At 61.8% G+C, this 20,433-nt stretch overlaps 1 protein-coding gene across 3 annotated transcripts; it reads right to left on the bottom strand.

Moving 5' to 3' along the window:
• Positions 1-73: 73 nt before the first annotated feature.
• Positions 74-19,041, bottom strand: LOC132008409 (C-Jun-amino-terminal kinase-interacting protein 1). Of its 3 annotated transcripts, none has more exons than XM_059386954.1 (12): positions 18,776-19,041; positions 8,076-8,181; positions 5,894-6,193; positions 4,257-4,338; positions 3,165-3,977; positions 2,910-2,985; positions 2,122-2,294; positions 1,798-1,907; positions 1,595-1,711; positions 1,431-1,501; positions 1,200-1,298; positions 74-879 (listed from the first exon to the last, which is right to left on the bottom strand). In XM_059386954.1, the coding sequence occupies exons 1-12, from the start codon at positions 18,874-18,876 to the stop codon at positions 807-809; spliced, it is 2,121 nt and encodes a 706-aa protein (XP_059242937.1). In that variant the 5' UTR covers positions 18,877-19,041; the 3' UTR covers positions 74-806. The 3 variants fall into 3 exon arrangements, with proteins under 3 accessions (XP_059242937.1, XP_059242936.1, XP_059242938.1); XM_059386953.1 differs by lacking the exon at positions 18,776-19,041 and adding an exon at positions 9,302-9,743 and having other exon boundaries at positions 2,910-3,063; XM_059386955.1 differs by lacking the exon at positions 18,776-19,041 and adding an exon at positions 9,302-9,740.
• Between the last annotated feature and the right edge of the window lie 1,392 nt (positions 19,042-20,433).

Here is a 20,433-nt window from a genome sequence, read left to right as displayed (position 1 = left end):
CCTGACACGGACGCCAGCTGGGGCCGGGGGGAATGGTGGGGGGGGGGGGGGGAGACACAGCCACTGCAGTCCAGACAGGAAATGGCACTTTAATAGTTGTGGCCAGGATGACAGGACCAAGCTGGGGCTACAGCCGAAGCAGCTGAGAGGCCCTGGCTGGCCCAGGCCAATCCGGGAGCCGCCTTTTCCTGCCGGGTTGGGGCCCTGCCGCAGCGCTCTCCTTCCCTGGTGAGGCCCCACACGTGCCAGTGGCCAGCGTGATGGCCACCCAGAGACCACCCAGGTAACAGAGCCAGGAACAGGGACTGCACCCCCCCACCTGCTGCGAAGTCCTTGGGAGGTGGCTGGGCTCAGCATGAGCTCAGGGCCTTCAGTTGGGGTTGGGAGTTGGGGATGGGGTGGAGGGAACGCTGGCAAGTGGCATGGGCTTTGTGAAAGCAGGAGCCACAGCCGGAAAGCCAGAGGCCCTGGCAGAGGAAGTGATGCCCAGGATGGGCCGAAGCCCTCCGCTCCTACAATGGGCATCCTTCCGGGCCAGGGTCCTGACGCTACCCCTCCCCCAGGCCCGCCCCCTCCCAATCCCTGGGCAGCCTGCTTTGTCCTCCATAGATGAATCTAGTCCCATATATTACAATAAACTGCATTTGCCTCTCCCCGAAACCCCGCCCTCCCCCACCCTTGGCCAGAGGCCCTGACTTCCCCGTCCTCTGGGGGTGACGGGCGCCCCTCTGCTAGCGTGCTGCGTCCTGTCGGCAGCCGACTGTTCCGGCGCGGGCCCCGGGGGTGGAGAGAGCGGGGCCACGCGGCTACTCCAGATAGATGTCTTCCGTGGGGCAGGTGTACTCCACGAACTGCTTGTAGAACTGCTGGAACGCTCTCCTAGAAGGCAGGCAGACACACAGGTGACGGGGAGAACACCATCTCCACCCCTGGTTTTTCACCTGGAGCCTGGGGCTCCCTGGGCAGCGCTCGGGCTCCCCCAGATGGAGGGGCTCGGCTCCGCTCTCTGCACGTTGCCCTTCTTGGGTCATACCGCCGCCGCCCAAGGAAGGGCCTTACCTGGCGGGGAGCTAGTCCTCAGGACTGCCCCGCCTGGGCTCGAGGCCATGAGGCATGCAGAGCTGGGAGAGGGCCCGGGGCTCGCTCTGGGGTCGGGCGCTCGGCAGGACACACACAGACACACACACACAGGGCCGTACCCCACGGACTCTGCCAAGGCTTTGGTGGATTCCTCGGACACAAAGACGTGGCAGGCAAACCGGTGGTCAGCAGGGTGCTTGGTGATGAACCCAAAGTACCTGTGGGAGGACAGCCATCTGTCTGAGAGCGCAACAGGGGTGCAGACCCCCCCAGACATACTCACAGACCCACACCCGACCGTATCGGCCCCAGGCCATCCCCTCACACCTCATGGTGTCCCTCCCACTTACTTGTTGTTCTTTGGATGGTATCCACAGAAAGAGATGTTTTTTAACTGGAAAAAGTGGCTACATTTATTCCCCTACAGGAGGGAGATGAGAGGCAAGGTGTCATCAGCCCGCAGGGGCCACAGGTGGGAGATCTGGTGGGGGGCCGGGGGGGCAGAGGTGGTCACCTTGGCCTCCTGCGAATCATCAGCCTTGACGCCGATCTTCACGCCCCGCACGCTGATCTCCAGGACGCAGCTGGACGGCGGGTTAAAGTGCACGGTGAGCCGGCGGGTGGTGGCGATCTGTGGGTAAGGGACGGGAATCAGGCTCTGGGTGTCTGTCTCCCCAGGAGAGGAAGGGGCCCAGGTGGGGGGCGGGGACCACGTACCTTTTGCATAGCAGCACAGAGCACGTCATTGCCCTTGTGGTAGGGAACCTGGACGGAGCCCAGGAACTTCACCCGGAACTGGTCCACCCAGTCGCTGTTTTTGGTCAGGGCTGGAAAACAAGCATGAAGTGAGGGGTGGCAGGGCAGCAGACGGGCCCGCCGTCCACGGATGTCCCAACTGGGCCGGGCCTCCCTTCTCTCTGAGGGAGATGGACCTAATGTGGTCCCCTCTGCGAGGGCCCTCCCTATGGCTTTAGAGTCACCTGGCAGCATGTCTGGGCAAAGGTGGGGCCCACTGGCGCCGAGGAGGGGAAAGGACGCTACCTGCCATGTGCTCGGGCTCCTTGGTGACCTCGATGGCGTAGTAGGCGGGGAAGACACCCCGGGCGCCCGTGCGCATGTTGTAGGCCTCATACCAGTAGTCCTCGGCCTGCAGCTCCACCAGCAAGGGGTCGTCCACCTCCAGCTCCAGCTCATCCTCGTGTCGAGGCACAAACCTGACCCCCGCAAGGGCATGGGAGAAATTCACCACCAGGGCCTCCCCAGCCGGGCTATCCATCGGCTCCCCCTCTCTCTGGGGGGCAGGCTGCTGCCAAAGCGGCACCAGTTCAATAAGTCTCCACAGAGTATCCTGGGCCTGGGCCTGCTAGTTCCTGGGGAAGTTCAAGATCACGCAGACAGGCTCCTGCCATCCAGGGGGCTCAGGGAGGAAGTGCCCAGAGCCACTCGGAAAACACAGAGGTAACAGGAAGTGAGCGCTTCCCTGTGGAGGGCAGGGAGGGCTATGCCTTGTACGGGTTGGGCAGCATCTCCGCCGGAACCCCTCCCAGACTCTGGACCCCCATGCCCACCCTGCCAGATGGGCTGCTCGGTCCCAGGCCCATCACAGGTGCATCACAGGTCACATGGCCTGAATCCATCACAGGTGCATCACAGGTCACATGGCCTGAATCCAACCACCTGGAGTCCCGCCTGGGTGCGCCCTGTGCCCCTGGGGCTGGTGGAGGGATGTGTGCCAGCGTGAAGGCTGGGTCTAGGCCACATAGTGAGGGCAGAGGCAGGGAGGGGGAGGCCCCACGGTTGCCTGGCCGGCCCAGCACTGCGGCTCTTACCTGAATATGGCCCGGTGCGTCTGCTCCTGCTCCTCCCCATTGATGACACAGGAGAAGAGCCCGAAGGACTCGGCACCTGGAAGCGAGGGGCCGAGCTGGAGGAGAACGGACCCACTCCGCTTGGCGGGTGGGGTCAGGCAGCAAGCTCTCAGTCCTGACACATCGAAGCAGATGGGCAGGGCCACCTTCCAGGAGCAGCCTCGATTTGGCGCCCTCCCACTCCCAGGTGCCCCAGCACGCAGGCCGCAGACTCACTGGAGGAGCGCGAGCGGCCGCTCATGAAGACGTTCAGAAACTTCTTGGAGAAGTGGACGTCAGGCTCGTCTGGTGTGGAGTCCTCGGAGAGGCAGACAGGGGGCCGCGGCCGGGGGGCCTCCTCGTACTCCTCCCCGATGGCCGACTCGTAGGGCGAGGAGGCGGAGGCGCAGTTGTCGTAGACGGTGGCCGAGTCGCTCTCGTCGCTGTAGTCCCCGAAGCACGGCCGCAGGCTCACCAGCTCCAGCTGCGCGTGTTCGTCCACCACCAGGGTGTACTTCACCGAGTCGTAGGACAGCGCGCTGGTGTCCGAGCTCAGCGAGGCCCGTGGGGGTGGCGGCGGCTCCCCGAGGCTGCCCCGCCAGCCTCCGCCCTGCAGCTCGGGCCGCTCCGGGGACGACAAGCAGTCGAAGCCCTCGTCCTCCTCGCTGATGGAGGGGTGCGGCCGGCCCACCGCAGAGGGGTAGGCGGCAGGGTCTGGATCGGAGCTGACAGACATCCGGCTCTCTGCCGGGGGCAGGAAGGCAGAACTGGGCTCCGGGGGGTCTGGCGGCCTCTGCACTGGCGTCAGGTAGATCTCCTCGGTGGCCTCTAGCCGCACGTCGGCCTGGTAGTGGATGCGGTCTCGATGCGAGTGGCTCCGGCTGCTCGGTGGGGCAGCCGTGGGGCCGCCGGGAGGGGCCATCTGTGTGGCGGTGCTGCGGCGGCAAGGGCTGTCAGTGGAGGTGCCTCGGTCCTTGGTGGCCGTGGGGCTGCTCGGGGGTGGCAGCTCATCGCTCAGGCAGATGTGCTCATGTGGCGGCGTCTGCTCCCCTGGAGGGCAGGCAGGTCGCTGCTCAAGGCGGGTGGCCTTGCCCCTGCCTCCCTGCCCTCTCCACTCAGCATGTGGGATACAGAAACCCAGGCGAGGGCTCCTGAGCCCTGGGGGGGGGGCTCTGGGACCAGTGCTCTCCCCCCGCCCCAGCTGACTTCTGATGGGCCTGCTCAAGGCAGTTTACCTCAACTCGGCAAGTTGGAGGCTGCCAGGGTTGCTCTCTGCTGAGGAAACTGAGGCAGGGGTAGGGCCAGATAAGGGAAATGGTCCTGACTTACCAGTCTTCAGGGGTGAGGATGACCGAGACACCCGATCCTGCCAACTGTGCTTCTTGCCCAGAGAATTATTATTCAATGTGTCCTGTGCAGAAAACAAAAGGCCCTTGTGACAGAAGGCGTCAACAGTACCCGGCACAGGGAGGCCCTGGCCCTGCCCCCATCAGGCCATCCCTAGGCCATTTGCTGTCCGCCCCCCCCCCCCAGCCCAGGGCCTCACCCCCAACCCTCCTCGAACAGGCAGGAGGGGTGGCAAGTCACAGCCCTCCCAGCCCGACCTGTTGGCTCTAGATGGCTCTCCATCCTGACTCAGGGAAGCTGGCCAACCCTTGGGGAGGTGCTCTTGTCAGCCTCCTCAAAGGCGGTGATGACCAATATGTGTGGTGGTAAATGGGGGAGAAGTGGGGGAGAAGCAGGAGCCATCTGGGGAGAGAGCCGGACCCCCAGTCCCAGACACAGAGGCTTTACACAGTAGATGCTCCAAGTCCTGGAGCGCTATGGCCTAGGGGGCAGGGACATTCTAGAAGTTGAAAAATGGATGAGGAAGGGTCTCTCCGCAGCCGGCCTGGGGGACCGGGATGAATCACCCAAATGATGAATCAATAGCATGGCTCTCCCACCCCTGCAACAGCACATGACTGAGGAATGACAGAAGTAGTTGTCAGCAGCCTTCCTCCTGGATCTCTTGGGCTGGTGCCCTGGGACCCCTCTCCACCATGCCTACAAACAAGGCTCCCCACAAACTATTCAGCCCCCCCCCCCCCCAAACACAGGCCCTCTCAGGAGTTTGGCTGCCAAAATCCACCCCAGACGATTCTGGGAGAGGCACCAGTCCTTTGCCTGCAGGACCTGCACCCTCCACCAACAGCCCCAGCTCCCTGAGCCCCTCTTCTGTACCTCTCCTGACTGGGCCTGGAAGACAAAGGGCCACAGTAGGCTCTCCTCCACCCTATTCAACCCTCCTTGGCATCCAGCCACCCAGCCCAGGGGCCCTGGGCCCCCAACTCAGCCAAGCAGCTCCGCCTCCCAAGCCTCGTCCCTGCCTTCTGGGAATTCCCAGCTGCCCGCATTTCCACCTGCCTGCTGCCTCTGAGCTCCCCGTCCCCACCTATGCACAATTTCCCATGACCTGCCCCCAGCAACGACCACTTTAGACTCTCTCTTCTTGCTTCTGCCCTTCTCCAGGAGCCCCACACTCTAAAGGGGAAACCTCAACCTTAGGTCCCAAGCTCCAAACCCTTGCAACTAGCCCTCAAAGCTCTGTTCTGTCCTCCTTAAGTAAGCCCCCACTGCTCTCCTTACCCAGCTCCTTCCACTGTCCCTCTCGGTCCTTTCACTCCTTCAGACTCAAGGCTCCAAATCCTGTTGGCCCGACCTGGTCCCTCTCCCTTAAGGCAGATTCCACTACCACCACCACCCCCCAACCCCAGACCACCTCCCTGGGCCGGCCCCCTTGGGAAGTCGCACCAGGCCGACTTCTCCCTGCCCTGGCCCGCAGGTCCCTCTGACACAGCCCCTCCTCGCTCCTCCAGCCCGCGGGCCAGGGGTGGGCAGCGAACTGCCCGGCGCCCCCCACACCTCGCGTGCCAGGCCTCCGGGCGCCGCCCCTTCAGCCTCGCCCCACGCCGCTCGCGCCTCACCTGAGACCGCGGCACCTGCGGGAAGAGGTTGAGCGTGGTAGGCCGCTTGGGTCGATAAGTGTCCCCGCCGCCCTGGCCCTGGCCTTGGCCCTGGCCGCGGGGCGCCGGCTCCTGGCGGGGCTCGGCCTCCGGCGGCCCCGCTCCCGGCCGCCGCGCCGCGCGCTCCTCGTCGTCGTCGTCGTCGTCCTCGGCGCCGGGAGTATCCCCCGCCGCGTCGATCAGGTCCATCTGCAGCATCTCGGCCTGCAGTCGGCTCCCCGCGCCGCCGCCGCCCCCAGACAGCAGCCCGGCGCGCGGGGGCTGCGCGGCGCGGACGAAGGGGCGTCAGGGGGCGGGGCCGAGGCCGGGGCGGGGCCGACTCCGCCGCGCACCGCCCCCCGCCCGGGCGAGTCCATTCTGCGGCCGCAAAGGGGGAGGGCACGGGAGAGAGGCAGGGGGCCCGGCGACAGGGGGCCGCGCCCTCCCGCCCCCAGCGACGATGCGCGAGAGCGACTGCTCCCCAATCTAGTTGGCCCCTTTGGCCGTCCACACCGCCCCCTCCCCACGGTACCAGCCTTCCTGACTATCTGCACCCTCCCGTTCCCTTGGCAACGTCCAGTGACCTCACCGGGGTTGTAAGCTGAGCCCAGAGTGAGGTCACCGCTGTTGCTATGGGGACGCAGGGTCGCCAAGGAGTTCGGGGGCCCCACAAGGGATGGAGGGGGGAGGTTAGTATTTGAAGGGGGAAGTGAGGAAAACTGGGAAAACAGCCTCAGCCAGGCGGAGGGTGGTGGGAGGGCCGCAGGGTGAACAGGAGGTCCTAAGCGCGGCCGGGGTGCGGGGGGGGGGGGGGGGGGGCCAGTGGGGGCATCTGGACGCGGCACCTGTCCACAGTCTGAAGGCCCTCCAACCTGGGGTGTTCCCAGGTTTAGGCCATCCTAAACCTCGGTAACTGGAGTTTCAGCTCTGCCGCTAACGCCTGGGCACCCTGGACAGATCCCCTGACCCTCGGATTCCCTCCCCAGTTAACTGCCTCCCAGCTTCCCAGGGAGGTGAGGACTCACGGGCAACAGGGTGTGAGAGGCCCCCAGAGCTTGTCTAAGGCCCCACAAGGTACACCTCCAGCTAGTACTGCCTCAGCGCCCTGGCTGTCGCAGGGACCACCCTCTCTAAAACTGTGCCGCTGCGTGTTGGGTGAAAGGGTGGTGAGGAATTACAGAACAGGTGTGTGACCTTAGAGAAGCTACGTCAGGGCCCTGTGACCATTCCCGCCCTGGCTGGCCTAACCAGAGTGGGGAGGGTTGGGGCATGGGGTACTGCAGGGTCATCCTCACCCCTTGGTTTCCTCTTGCCTGGCAGAGCTTACAGAATCTCTGTGACAGGCAGGAGGTCGCCCGGAGGCTGACCCCCCCACCCCAGCTCACAGCTCTCCTTTACTAACTATTCTCCTAATACCACCAGGGTGATCACCCACCCCCTGCTGGAGACTGCCAGAAGCTCTGGGTTCTGCAACCTAGTCCCGTGCTTTGCCTCCCATGTCCTGGCCAGTGGCCCCTTCTTCCTGTTCTGAAAAGACACAGGGGGATCCCTGTCTGACCCAAGCTCCCCAGATGCTGAGGATCTCCTGGCAGGATTCGGAACTTAGGGAATGGAGAGAGCTATCTGTCCTACATGACAAGGCCAGGAGGCCAAAGGCAGCAGCAATGCTGGATTAACCCTCTAGAGGGGCCCTCAGAATAGCGGGCCAGGGAGGGTCTGTGGGGCTATGTGGTGTGGGTTGGTGCAATGGCTGCTGAGGGAGCGCCTTGGCTCTTTTCTTCCAGCCCCGGAGCACTGCGGATTCCACCACACGGACTCCACCCTTGCTCTGCCTCAGGCCCTCTGCCAAGGCCGCCCAGGGAAGGGTTTAGAGTAGGCCTGATCCTTCCTTTAACCCTACATCTGAAGACGACCTGCCCTCTCCCTTCTGCTGGGCAGTTGAGGGAGCTGCCTCTTGCTTTAACTCCCCTGGCAAAAACAACCAAACAATCCTGCTTGAGCACCCCCAAAATGTGTCAAACACTAAACTGGATGTGTATTTTGGATGTCATTTCATTTTCTGAGGATGCCATATAGAGATACGGGGGTGCCGTCACTCCTGTCCCAACCCACCCTGTCCCCCTTATACCCCCCCTGCCCCCGGCTCCTGAGAGCCCACTCTTACCCGCAAGGACAGAGTATCTTTGCACTGCAGGCTGATGCCACACTCCTCGGTGATCTCTGAGAGGTCTTCATCCTCAAACTCCTCCAAGCTGATGTCATGGGTGAGCCTGGTGAGCACAGGAAGTCGAAGTTACCAACCCAGGGGCACTACGTAGCCCACCGAAGTCTTCCTAGTACCTCTTCCAAAGGGTGGCCCCTCGAAGGCAGATCACAGCCCCCAGAGGGTGGGACTTGGTGTCCGCCTGCGCCGAGGCCAGGGGTAACAGGCAGAAAAAGGGGAGATCCAGGTTACTCCCGCTCCTCCCCGCTGGGAGCTATCCGCTCTATTGCCAACCAGGAGGCAGTGCCTAGAAGGCCCAGCTGGTCAGAGCCGAGGCCCTGCCAGAGAAATGCCTCCTGGGGTCAAGGCAGGTGCCGAGGCCAGTTCACCCATGGAGGATGCAGAGTTGAGAAGCGACTCCAAGGGATGCCTGGAGTAGGGGTGTTCCCGGTGCAACCCCTGCACTGACAAAACCCAAGGAGCTGGCAGAGGCCCCTCCCCAGCCTCAGGAGAGTGCTCCGTGCCCCCAGCCCAGGAAGACCAATGGCTCTTGAGCCCTGGGAGCAAGTGAAGGGAAATCTGGTGTCAAGGTGGCGAGTTGCTGCCTATCCCAGGAGAGGTTACACCCCCATTGTGGGTTCTCCATTTCATCTCTCCAACCACATAATCGCTTGCCCAGCGCACAGACCCTAAACAGAAGGCAGCAGAGGGGTCAAGGGAGGCCTGGGGTTGGGGCTAGAGGCGTTGTGCACTCGGAGGACAAACCAAAGAATGTCACCACCACGACTCCGCCTGTGCTAGAACCCTCTCCCCCTGTCCCCTAGGCCCGCTGTATGCCTCCACCCCACTGCAGCTTGTCCCCTAGACCTGACTCACCACCAGCCCCGGGCACTCCACCTGGTTTGGTGTGGGTAGGATGTTTGGGAGAATTCTGCTGGGGGAAGTTGGGGCCAATTCTGAGCCTCTTCTCCCAAATAAGATAAGGAGATTGAGGCACAGAGCAAGGGACACCCAGGAGTCCAAGGTCACCGGGGAGAGGTGGTGGTCCAGCCCACAGGGGGACCTAGGAGGCCCACACCCCCTGCCTCTTGCCTTAGTCAGACCAAACAGAGACCCAGAGCTCCATGGAGCTGTCCCCCAAATGCTCCCCCCACCCCCCGCCCAAGACCAATCCCTATACCCCCTACCAGCGCTCCCACTGATCCTCCAACCAGCTGTCATTGTCTGGGCTGGAATCCATCTTCAGCACCAGCTTCATGGAGAGCCCTGCCCAGCTGGGGGGCTGCAGGGCCCCAGGGCCACCCTCTCATGCCCAGAAAGGTTGGGAGGCCAGGGCTCAGGGCAGGGCTGGGGCCTCGGGCCTCCACTGCCTGGGCCTCCCTGTCTGCGTCCTGCCCGCTGCAGAAGCCCGGGGAGCTCATTAAAAATAGATGTGCCAGCAGAAGAGGCAGTGGCTGCCGACCCAGGCCCCAGCCCCAGCGCTTCCCAGCCCAGCCCTCCGCTGCAGGCCGCTGCCTTCCCAGCCAGGCCAGCAGTGGCGCTGAAGCCGCTGTGGCTGCCACCTCCCCCTCAGGATCGGGTTACTGCGATCTGATCAGATCGATGCCACCGGCTCCACCTGCCCTTCTAATGCCCCTGTCAGGGGATGCGGTGGCCCTTCTCCCAGGCTCGTGGGCAGATGGCAGAAATCTGGGATGTCTTCCCCCAAAAGCCAGCCCTGATCTGTTTTAAAGGGCCAGCACCACATTCAGGGCACCTGAATGATCAGATGGGGGGGCTTCTGAAATTCTCCACGAACGGATGTCCCCATCCACATGGCAATGTGCTCAGCCCTCACACCCCCTCAGGGAGGCTTCTGTGGGCCCAGGTGGCATCCACACAGCGGTGGGTGACTGAGGAGGGTCTGGATTGCCTCCACGGACAAGCTGGATGCAGGACAGAACCCTGGCATCCCCCAGAGTTTCATCCTTCAGCACCCAGGATGTGCCTATGGGCTCAGGGGGCTCCACAGCCAGGGCTAAGGGCAGACCCCTCGGGTCTGGACCCCGGTGTGGACCCCTCAGGGCAGGACTGGAAGGCAAAGAGCTTTCTGTCACTGCGAAATTCCACCCACAGAAGCCGGAGGGAAGAGCAGAGAGGGATTCTGACAAGGACGAGGGAGCTGGACAGACGAGCCCAAGGCTGGTAGGCTCCCAGAGCTGGGGAGGGTTGTGATGCGGAAGTTGGGGGAGGCTGGGGAGGGGCTGGGCTGGCCCAGAAACCAGAGCAGCTCTACCATCTGGCCAGCACGGCCCAGCATCTCGGGCCCGGAGATGAGAAGCCAGTGGCTGGTCAGCACACCCCAGCTGCCAGGACAGCTGGAACTCTGCCAGCATCAGGGAGCTGCAGGGCCACTGGGCATCTGATCCAGAGGTGCCCTCGGGTGCCCCTTACTCTGCCAGGAATCCCTGCACACCTCTCTCCTTCTCTTCTCTGTCGGGTCCCGGCTCAGCTCCTGTCTCTGCAGCCCCAGACCTGCACCTGCCCACCCCGCAAACACCAGCCTGCTCCCCTCAGTGCCCCCATGTTGGAAGTACTCCACCCCATTCGCCACCCTGCAAAGCTGCCAGAAACACCACCCTTCTGTCCCCACTCAAAACCCCCTAAGGTTCCCTGCTAGTGGCGGACTGCTTGGTTTGGCATTCAAGGTCTCCAGCTCTGGGTGTGACTGCCCACGCCTCCCACGCCTGCCTGCCCGGGGTCTAGTCCAGGGCTCAGATGGAGCCCCTGGCAGGCTTTTCAACCTGCGCCCGCTGGAAGAAGGCTCGGTTAAGCCCACTTTTCCAGGAAGCCCTCCCAGTCTGCCTGTGCCGTGCCTTACAGCCCTCCTGGCTATGCTCGCTGGCCCCAGGGCATTCCCTCACTTGTAGCTGGTGTCACCATCTGCATGGATGCAAGGCAGTGTGGGGGACAGACAGAGCCAGGCCTCCATCAGACACCCCACCAGGCTGCCCCAAAGACGGATGGAGCTCACGTCGCCCACCCTCATACCCAGCAAGGGAGGCAGGCAGGCCCCCGCTCGCCCAGCTCCAGCTGGACTGCATGTTTCTGGAAGCCAGAGCTGGGGAGGCTGTCTCGCACACACCAGGCTCTCGGTACACGCCTGGCAGGTGTTTGCCAAGGGACATCCTCAGCATCCGCGTGCTCCTCCCCAACCCAAGCGTTCAGGGCATGCCTGCGGGGGAACCTTCTCGGCTCATCTCTGCACACCCACGGCCTGGGACGGCAGGTCTGGGGGCAGGCGGGGACAGCCTTGGCCTCTTGCAATGAAGGGCCCGGGGGTGAACGGGGCGTTGGGGGGAAGCGCAGGGCTTGAAGGCCCGCACTGGGTTCTGGCTCCAGTGGGGAAGGTGAAGGGAGTTTCTTATCTGAATTTTTTCTCCTACGTGAGGCAGGATGGCAGAGTGGTTACCACGGCAGGCTTGGGGACAGGACGCATGGGACCAGATACGGATGCCCTCACTTAGCAGGACCGGCCGCACCACGACCTGAGCCGCTGTCGCTCCCTGGACACCAAAGCACCCTCATGCTCTGTGTCTCCTTCAATCCTCTCCACCACCCGGGGAGAGGGTCTGACTCGGCCTGTTATCCAGATGAGGAGCCCTAAGGCCCTGACAGAAGGTGCCGTGAGGCTACTTATACCTGCCCCCCAAGGGTGCTTGGGGTTCACAGAGCTGAGCTGCGGCAAGCTGGAGTGCTGTGAGGGGGTCACGACCAAGGGACAAGGGGAGGGACTGGTCAGGCAGTCTCCTTTGCAAGTCACCCCCCACCTGTGCTGTCCCTGCCCTTAGCTCCTGCTTCGAAGGCCCCAGATGTTCTGGGTCCTTCAGGGAGGAAAAGCTGAACAGACCCTTGGGCCCTCCAAGCTCAAGAAAGGCAACTGTGGGGAGGAAGGGAAGAAGGAAAAGCTGGGGGGAGCAGGAGGAGGGAGGGAGGGTGTCCCCTTCTGATGGGGGGTGCCCACGTTTCCCCTGGAAACTGGAGCCCCGAGCACCAGGGGTTCACCTCCAGCCGAATCACACGACCTCGTGAGGACGGCTCCCTCACCTCCCGGCCTGGAGGCCTCGGAGGCCGCCCGTCCATCAGTCAGACCTGCTTGCCCGTCCGGGTGAGATGCCTCCCAAGGTCTCACCCAGGTTGACATTTGGAGGCTCTGAGTCATGAGTTTGCTCTCCTGGGACCTCCCGGACCTCCTGGACCTCTGGAGTCTATGTTTCTGTTCGAGGGCCCCTCTTCATGCACGAACCCTACCTCTTGTTCCAGCACGCCCCGGTCCTGTCTTCTGGCCGAGCAGCCTCCTCGCTGCGTTCTGAACGTGCCGTCCCCCGCCCCCCCCCCCCCCCCCCCCCCCCGCCTCCTCCTGCCATGAGCTCTCCAAAATGAACAAACATGCCTTTGTGCTCTGATGTTTATTACGTGCCCATTTCCCTTCCACGTGCCTTCCCGCCTCCCTGGCATCCTCGGTCCCCCGATGGCAGCCTAGCCCTGGCCAGTTCCTCCTCCCAGGAGTGGGCTGGGTTAGGAGAGCAGGCAGCAGAAGGGTTAAGTGGCAAAGTGCTGAGGCTTTAGCTGAGCAGGGCCAAACCCTGAGCCAGGCATTTGGCTGTCCAGAGGCCATTCCTGTCTCCCCGTTCCTGGCTCTCCGGAAGCCAGGTAAGGATCCAACTGAGCGACCTTGGGTCCTGGCCATGGTGTCCCACGGGCCCCTCTCATGGCTGAGAGCATCTGTGGTTCAAGTGTCCAGCTTGTCCCTCTGCCGTCCTGTGAGTGCTGAACAGACAGCTGGCCCCCAGTGCGCTCGCAGAGAGGCAGGTTCCCCACTGCCCGCTGGCTCCCCTACAGGCCATTCTCCACCAGGCCACCAAAGGCAACACCTGACATACAAATCTGGTCTGGTCACCGTGCCCCAGCTCAGAGTCCCTTAGTAGCTTCCCCTGGCCCTTAGGGAAAGGGGTCCAAATTCCCTGTGGCCTGAAGGCTCAGGAGGGCTTCCCCCAATCTTGGGGGTCATCACCACCCCACCCCTCCTGCCCCACTGGCCCCCTCAAAGCCTTCCCTGATTTCCCTGACCTGGCACACAGCCCTGCTACTCGCTCTCTTAGGCCCACTTGCTGGGTTCCTGGATCGCTGTGACTGCGCCTCTGGGTTCTGCCCCCAGTGGGGGGCTCCCCTCAGAGGCAGCACCATGTCTGTCTTGATCAACAAAGCAGTGCCTGGGAGCTACTTAATAAATGTTGACTGAGTGAACCACAGGTCTTTCTAGATTTTTCCCCTTAAAACTCCCTAAGTCGGTTGCCCTTCCAACTCAACTTTCGGAGTCCCCACCTACGTCAGAACCCAGGGTAGAATGTGCAGCCCTCTGCAAGGAGGTGCTGGCCGAGATGGTGGGGCTGGGGGGGCCCTTGGCTCTGAGTGGACACTGGGCTCAGACGAGCTTTATTCCTCTAATCCGTCCCTCCCCGACCATGTCCACACCAGGGTCACTGCCAGTGAAACACCGAGTCCAATCCCAGAAATAAGTCCTCAGGGCCAATCCCTACTTGGGGTTATAATGTGTCTGATGGCTTTACAGAGCCCGGGGCTGATATGGAGCCGGAAGTCTGAATCCCAGCGCTCTGGCTTCTGGAAAGCTGCGATGGGAAGCAGTCCCATACGCGGGGAGCTTTATACCTTCATACCCGAGAATGCGTATTTTGCATAACCGCAGACAGAAAACCACCAAATAGCTCAGCGCGGGGTGGGGTGCGACCGGGTGTCCAGGAAAGGAACATCACACAGGCTCCTGGACGAATGTTACGTGGAAAATGACGACTGGCATTAAGGAGCGAAGGGAACGCACAAGCCCATGGTCTCACGTGTGGAATCACACGCACCCAGAAGCAGGACATCTCTTCTCCTCTGCTTCCCAATCCCCCAGAAGCTTTCTGGACGGGGTGCACCAGGCTCCCACTTGGGTTCTGGGGTCGCTGGCCCTGTCGCAGAGTGCCTTCCTGAGGGCAGGGGGCCCTCGTGTTCCGCTTGGCACCGATTCCCTACCCTCGTGCAAACGCACACACAGGGTATCCCATGAGGGATACCCCAGGTAGGAAAGGACTATGAGGTAGAGGAAGAAGAGTGGAGCTGGCTGCTCTGGGGGCCCGAGCAAGGCAAGACTCATGGTCAAGGCTGGGAGAAGACACAGGAGGAGGGCCAGGGGGCAGAGATAACATCCTAGAATGGCTAAGATCCCCTAAGTGGGGATGGTGGCAGTGACCCCATTTTGTAGGATCCATGGGGGCCCCAAGCCAAGAATCCAGAGACCGACTTCAAGGATATGGACATCAAAGAGGTGGGGGGGGGTGCAGACCCTGCATGGCCACGTCCTGGCAAGTGAGCCAAGTCAACACTCTGGCCCCAGATTGGGGGTTCAGTAGGAGCCAGGGCACCCAGGGCTCGGGGATGGGGGGGAAGGTGGCTCCAGCAGCAATGCATTTCCAGAACCCCTCCCCCTGCCGAAACGTGGCTGCTGGAACCAGCCTGGCCCCGTTCTCTCCCATCGCCCTGCTCTCTGCTGCCCCCTGGGTAGCAATGTCCTCTCTGAGGCTTTCCGGTGGGGGGGAACCTCTCTCAGCTGAGACTCCTCCCAGGGTCTCTGGCCCCAGTCCCATCCTCTCCAGTGACCCCAGGCCCCAGACCAACCCCTAGCCTGAACGCTGCAGTTGGGTACCCCAGTGGTCACCAACCTCAGACTCAGGAGGTCTCCCACTAAGTTCCCCTCCCTGCCCGCCAAGCTCCTCCTCTCCCCAGGGCAACCCATCTCCAGCACCATCTTGGACGCCAGCCTCCCCAACCCCTAAAACCAGATACCTCACCCATGGGGCTAATCCCTCCCACCCCCGAAGTCCTCCTCCTGTCCTCTCCCGCCGTTGCTTGTGGCACGCAGGATGACCAGCCTCCAGGGGTCTCCCTGCCTCCCCGTCCACTCTACCTAGTGGCTGGCAGGACCTTCCCAAGACAGCGAGCCGATGCTGCCATTCCCGCAGAACCTTTGCTGCCTGCCACCAACCCACAGGCCTGGGCTCCCCTGGGCCCTGGATCTCAGTCACCGTCACCTTGTCTGCTAAGGCCTCGTCTGTCTGTCTGTCTGCCTCCCCTCTATACAGACTGCACGACGTTAGGCCCATGACTGTCTCTGGAGCCTCTGTCCAGGGAGCCCTCCAAAGTGCAAATATTTGTTGAGTGAAGGGAAGGAAGGAACAGCCACACGCGTGCCGTCACGTGAAGAGAAAAATGAGGAGGTCTCTGCGCCTCTCGGGGGCCACATCTCTCATCTGCAAGGCAGTACGGGGAGGTGGAAACCACACCAGCCAGCCAGTCAGGGGGCCTGGGGTTGGCCACTCACGTGCTGTGTGTTCTGGGGGATGACACTCCCCCTCTCCTGTCTCCTCCTCGGTAAAAGGGGGGGGCGGTCAGGACGAGCTGATTTCTGGGGTCCCCTCATCCGCATCCCCCACGGCGCGCATCCCACCGTCCCTCCGCTTTATCTGACCCACCCAGCTCCGTGTAGCCAAAAGCTATGTTCTTAAAGTCTCTTTTCTAGAGTTTTCCTTCTAATGAACATGTATCACTTGAATTTTAAATTCTCTTTTCTAACTGTGTAAGTTACAGAAGTAACCCATGCTCCTTGTAGAAGTCAAATCATAACAGCGGCGCGTCAAATAAGTGAAATCCCTTCCCCGGTTCCCCATCAACAACTACAGGAAACTGGCTGGAGCATTTCCATCATCAGAAGGGGGAAAAAACAAACAAACAAAAACAAAACAAAACAAAAAACCCCAAAAAACAAAACAAAAACAACCCACCCATCTATTGAAACCAACCAGCAACAGGCAGGTGCTCTCTCCAGCCTCCACGTGTCCCAGCGTGCTCCACTCCCTGCTCTCCCCCACTAGTCCCAGGCTCTCTTTTCAGGGTGGCTCTAGAGTCAGACCGCCTGCATCCGAACCCCAGCTCTGCCATTCACCTAGCCTCTGGAGACCTCAGTCTCCTTATCTGCAAAGTGGGGACAATGGCAATGCTCAGTTTACACGGATCTGGTGAGGATGAGACGCTCTTGCGCAGAAAGCCCTTCGAGGGGCGCTGGACAAAGTGAGCGACTCCCAGGGGCCAGCGTGCCCCGTCCTTATCCTCTGATAGCAAAGTCGGTCTGTTACCCTCTGAGGTCCAGGAGGCCCGTGCACGCCTGATCTGCATCATCACCCAGGGAGGCATTACTGAGCACCAACTCTGGGCTGGGCGCTGTGCAGACCCAAGACCAAGACCCAGCTCTTCTGCCTTCTGGAAGCTGACAGTGGGGCTGGGGTATACAGAGTTAACAACAGCAGCCTTGCAGGAACACAGCTCTCTACAGCCCTTGAAACAGCCAACACGTGCCGTCCCGGGACCATCCTGAGTGGGAGCCAACACTGGCATCGTAAAGAAGAAACCAGGGCTCCAGGGTTAAGTGCCCTGTCTTGGGGCACAGAAGTGGGAAGGCAGAGCCAGAAGGCAAACCCAGGCCAGTTGGATCCACGGCCCCACCAAAGAGCAGTGGGAGAGCCTTAACCACCCGGGGTTAACCCGAGCTGGGCGCAGGGCTCTGTGAGGCAGGACAAGGGAAAGGTCAGCGGGGGCTGCTGGAGCACGCAGGGAACGCCATGTGGGGCTGGAAACACTGCCCTTATTATTCCCAGAAGCTGGCCTTGTCTCCACAGCCAGGCCAGGGTGTCCTGGACGGCCGGCCCACGCCTTAGCCTTGGCGCACAGCTGTTCTCGCCCACCTGGCCCGGACAAAGCACTCTCTCTGGCTGGCGCCCACCTCATCAGTTCCTCTCACTAAAGCCTCCATGAGAACCTGCTAGCCAGGGATGGGGTGAGGTGGAGGGGACTGTCCCCTGGGGATCTGGAAGGCAGGTAGAGCGAAGCAAAGCTGTCCTCTGGGCCAAAGGCAGGGCCTGGAGGCTGAGTGCACTGAACACACACAGATGGCCCCAGGCTCTGACTGGGGGTCCTCAGGCAAGCCACTGCCCTACTGAGCCTCAATCTTGTCATCTACAAAATGGGCAGATCGGTGCCCATGCCTGTGGGGGTAAAGGAACCTGCACTGGGAATGCTTTGAACAGTCACAAACTACAGAAGTGGTCACCAGCATGGAGGGTGGACACTTGTTGAACACCAACCTGATGCACACTAAGGAATCAATATTCATTATCTCGCCTGACAGATGGGACTGTCGGGTCACTTTGCTAGGCAGAAAGTGGTGGAGCTCAAATTTGAACCCAGGTTCCTCTATGCTGTGCTACTGCAGAAGGGCCTCCTGTAGGCAGGCAGTATTTGCCTCTCGGCAGCGTGTGTCATGCCAGGGGGAACTGGTCTCAGGATTCAGCCCCATGACTCGGAGGCACCAACCACAAAGGCCCCAGCCCCAGAGCCCTCACGCTTAGCCTCCTCCATCTGGTCCCCTCCCTCTGGTCCTCCTGACTCCTCAGCTCAGGGCCTCCAGGGAGATTTCTAGCGCTGATGATGCCATTAGAGATCCCCAGGGGTCCCTACCCACCTGAGGGCCAGGGAGCCAGCAACCCCTTGGTCAGAGAGGGGCTGGCGCCAGAACCCAGCTGGGGCCTGGCTGGGGTGACGGGCCCAGGAGAGGGGAAGGCGCCAGCTCCTTAGATGAAGAAACAATGGGGTATGTGTAGGCCTCTTCCTAGGCTCTGGAGCAGTTACACCCTCCTCTTCCTTCTCTCCAAATGGGGCCAGGATTATGATGGAGGGATATCCATCCCTTCCCCACAACATCCACTGTCCATGTCTCTAAAATCTACCTCCCAATACCAGAGAGTGGGCAGAGAGAGGGGTGAAGGGGAGCCCAGAGCATGGATCTGGGTACTTGCTCCAGCAGGAAACCTTCCACCCAATGTCCTTGGCTACTCCTGGGCTGCCCAAACCAGACTTCCCCAACCAGAGCTGGGTGGGCAGTCTCCTGGTTGAATCTGAGCCTTCTGCACCTGCACACACCTGACCAGGTCCGTGCTTGCCCAAATCCACAGAGGGTCCTGGCCATACCAGTCCTGGGAGTTAGGCTCCTCTAACCAGACAGGGCTGGGGGAGGGGCCCCCGACTTCTTCCTTCCAGCACCAAGGTTGTCAGTTGCCCTGAGAAACTGGGACCCACGAGGCACCCCAGCCTGCTCCCATCTCTATTCAGAAGCTTTCGAACTGGGCATAAGCAAAGCCTTAGCCTGCCTGCCTCCTCTGGGATCTCAATCCAGACCCCAGGCCCTGCCGCAGTCCCAAAGTAGGGGAGAAGGCGGCCTCCGCGCCCCCTCCTCCAATTCCAGCTCTGAATCTCCCAGCCTAGGACATGGAATGGCGGAGGCAGCTGCACCACTGGCTATGCAGTGGCTATCAGCCTGGACTGGAGGCTGAGGGGGGTTTCTGGGGACTCTGTCCAGGGTAGAGACCCCATCCCCATGCCGCCCCCTCGTTCCCGGGATCGGGGTGTGTGTGTTGGGGGCAGGGGTCCGTTGGGTGGGTGGCGGGGGACGCGGAAGCCGGGGCAGATCAGCCTGGGCTGAAGGGCGGGGCGCAGCGGCCGGGGACTCTCACCTGAAATTGGGCGGCGACGCGATGTGCAGCCCCAGGAACGGGGAGGCGGCAGGCGGGGACGCGGCCCCCCCGCCCAGGCCGCCGCTCTCTCGCTCCGCCATTCTCCGGCACAGCCCTGGCCATCCGGGCGGAGCGCGGCGCAGAGGCGGCGGCGGCGAAGGCGGCGGCGGCGGAGGGGAAAGAGGCGGGGGCGCGGCGAAAGACCGCCGCCGCCGCGGGGTACGGCTCGGGCGGGTGCGGCGGGCGCACCTGCGCAGGGCAGGGCGCGGCTCCGGACCGCGCGCCGCTCTCGGGACTGGCGCGAGCTCCGCCGCGCGCCCCCGGGCCCTCGCCGGGGTCTCGTGAGCTCCGCCCCCGCCCCGCCCCCGGCCCCGCCCCTCCAGCGCTCTCCGAGGTGCTGAAGTGGCGGCCCCCGCGGCTCCTAGACTCGGACGAGCCCGGCTCTGAGTCGCACACTGACTCCTCTGCTCTCTTTCCCCTCCCGTTGCGCCTTCGCGCCCTGTGGAGTTCTGCTTCTCGGATGGGCCTAGCGCCTGGGTAAGAGGGAACTAATGGCGGGACCCTGGTCCCCAGGGTCCTAGTTGGTCCCCAGCAGCAGACAAAGAAGGCGGACAGGGAAAGTAGGGCCGTGGGAGGAAAGCAGAGAAAGGCGACATAGTGTAAGGAGTGGGCTCCTAGGGCAAGCCAGGTTTGGAGTCAGGTCGTATGAACTCACAGCCTGGCTTCCCAAGCGAATAGGTGGTGTGGCCGTGCATTAGTGACTTCACAGGCCTAAGTTTGGTTTTCTTATCTGTGAAATGGGGACAATAACGGTCCCTCTCATGGTGGTTGTGAGGATGAAAAGTGATACAAGTATGTTGTCAGCAGAGGCAGGGAACACCCACCTCCTGCTAGCATCCAGGTCTCACCCAATCCTGTCCCCCTTATCTTGAGAAGACCCTCTCATGGGCTCTCCCTAGAGGGTCTTCTCTCTATAGATTGACCCTACAGCCCCAAACACCTATCAATGATGAACTGAACCCTTCCTCTTGGCTTCTCAGTTTCTTCTCCCTCACACCAGGACTTTCCCGGATTTCTCTCACTTCTCACTTAGCACCTCAGTTGCATTTCTTGCAGAGCACCTCTCTTTTGCAGCCACAGACACCCCATGGCTGACTTCTCACATTCTAAGACTAGGAGCCAGCCTTTCTTCCTGCTGCCATAGTTGACTTCTTGAGATTTTTTCTCGTGGTTTTTCTGCTCCCTCCAGCACTTCTACCCCTGCAGTTCTGGGCCATTGTTCCCTTCTGATCTCTCCCCTAAGTGGGCTAAGCCCATGAGTTCTACAGAGCACAGACCGTTGGACACTCAAACTGCTGGCCAGGGCTAGGGCCCCAGCTTTGGTGGGTCAAGAGCCTCTGACCAAACCTTATGGGTCTCTCTGGCCTCCTGAGAACCACAGAGGCCTTGCCCTTACCTCTCTCTGAAGAAGGGGCAGAACAAACTGTTTCACAGCTTTTGGGATCCCATTTGCAAATCTGGACCACTTACTGGTCATGTCACCCCCTCTTCCTTCAATGTAGCACCCAAAAAGGAACTGCAGGCACCTGCCCTGCAGGAAACAGCTTCCCACCTCCAGCCCCAAGAACATCATAATACCTAGTGCCAAAGGCTCGTCT

The sequence above is a fragment of the Mustela nigripes genome, unplaced genomic scaffold (assembly GCF_022355385.1).
Source record: "Mustela nigripes isolate SB6536 unplaced genomic scaffold, MUSNIG.SB6536 HiC_scaffold_148, whole genome shotgun sequence".
Classification (NCBI taxonomy): domain Eukaryota; kingdom Metazoa; phylum Chordata; class Mammalia; order Carnivora; family Mustelidae; genus Mustela; species Mustela nigripes.
This window is presented reverse-complemented; position numbering and strand designations above follow the sequence as displayed.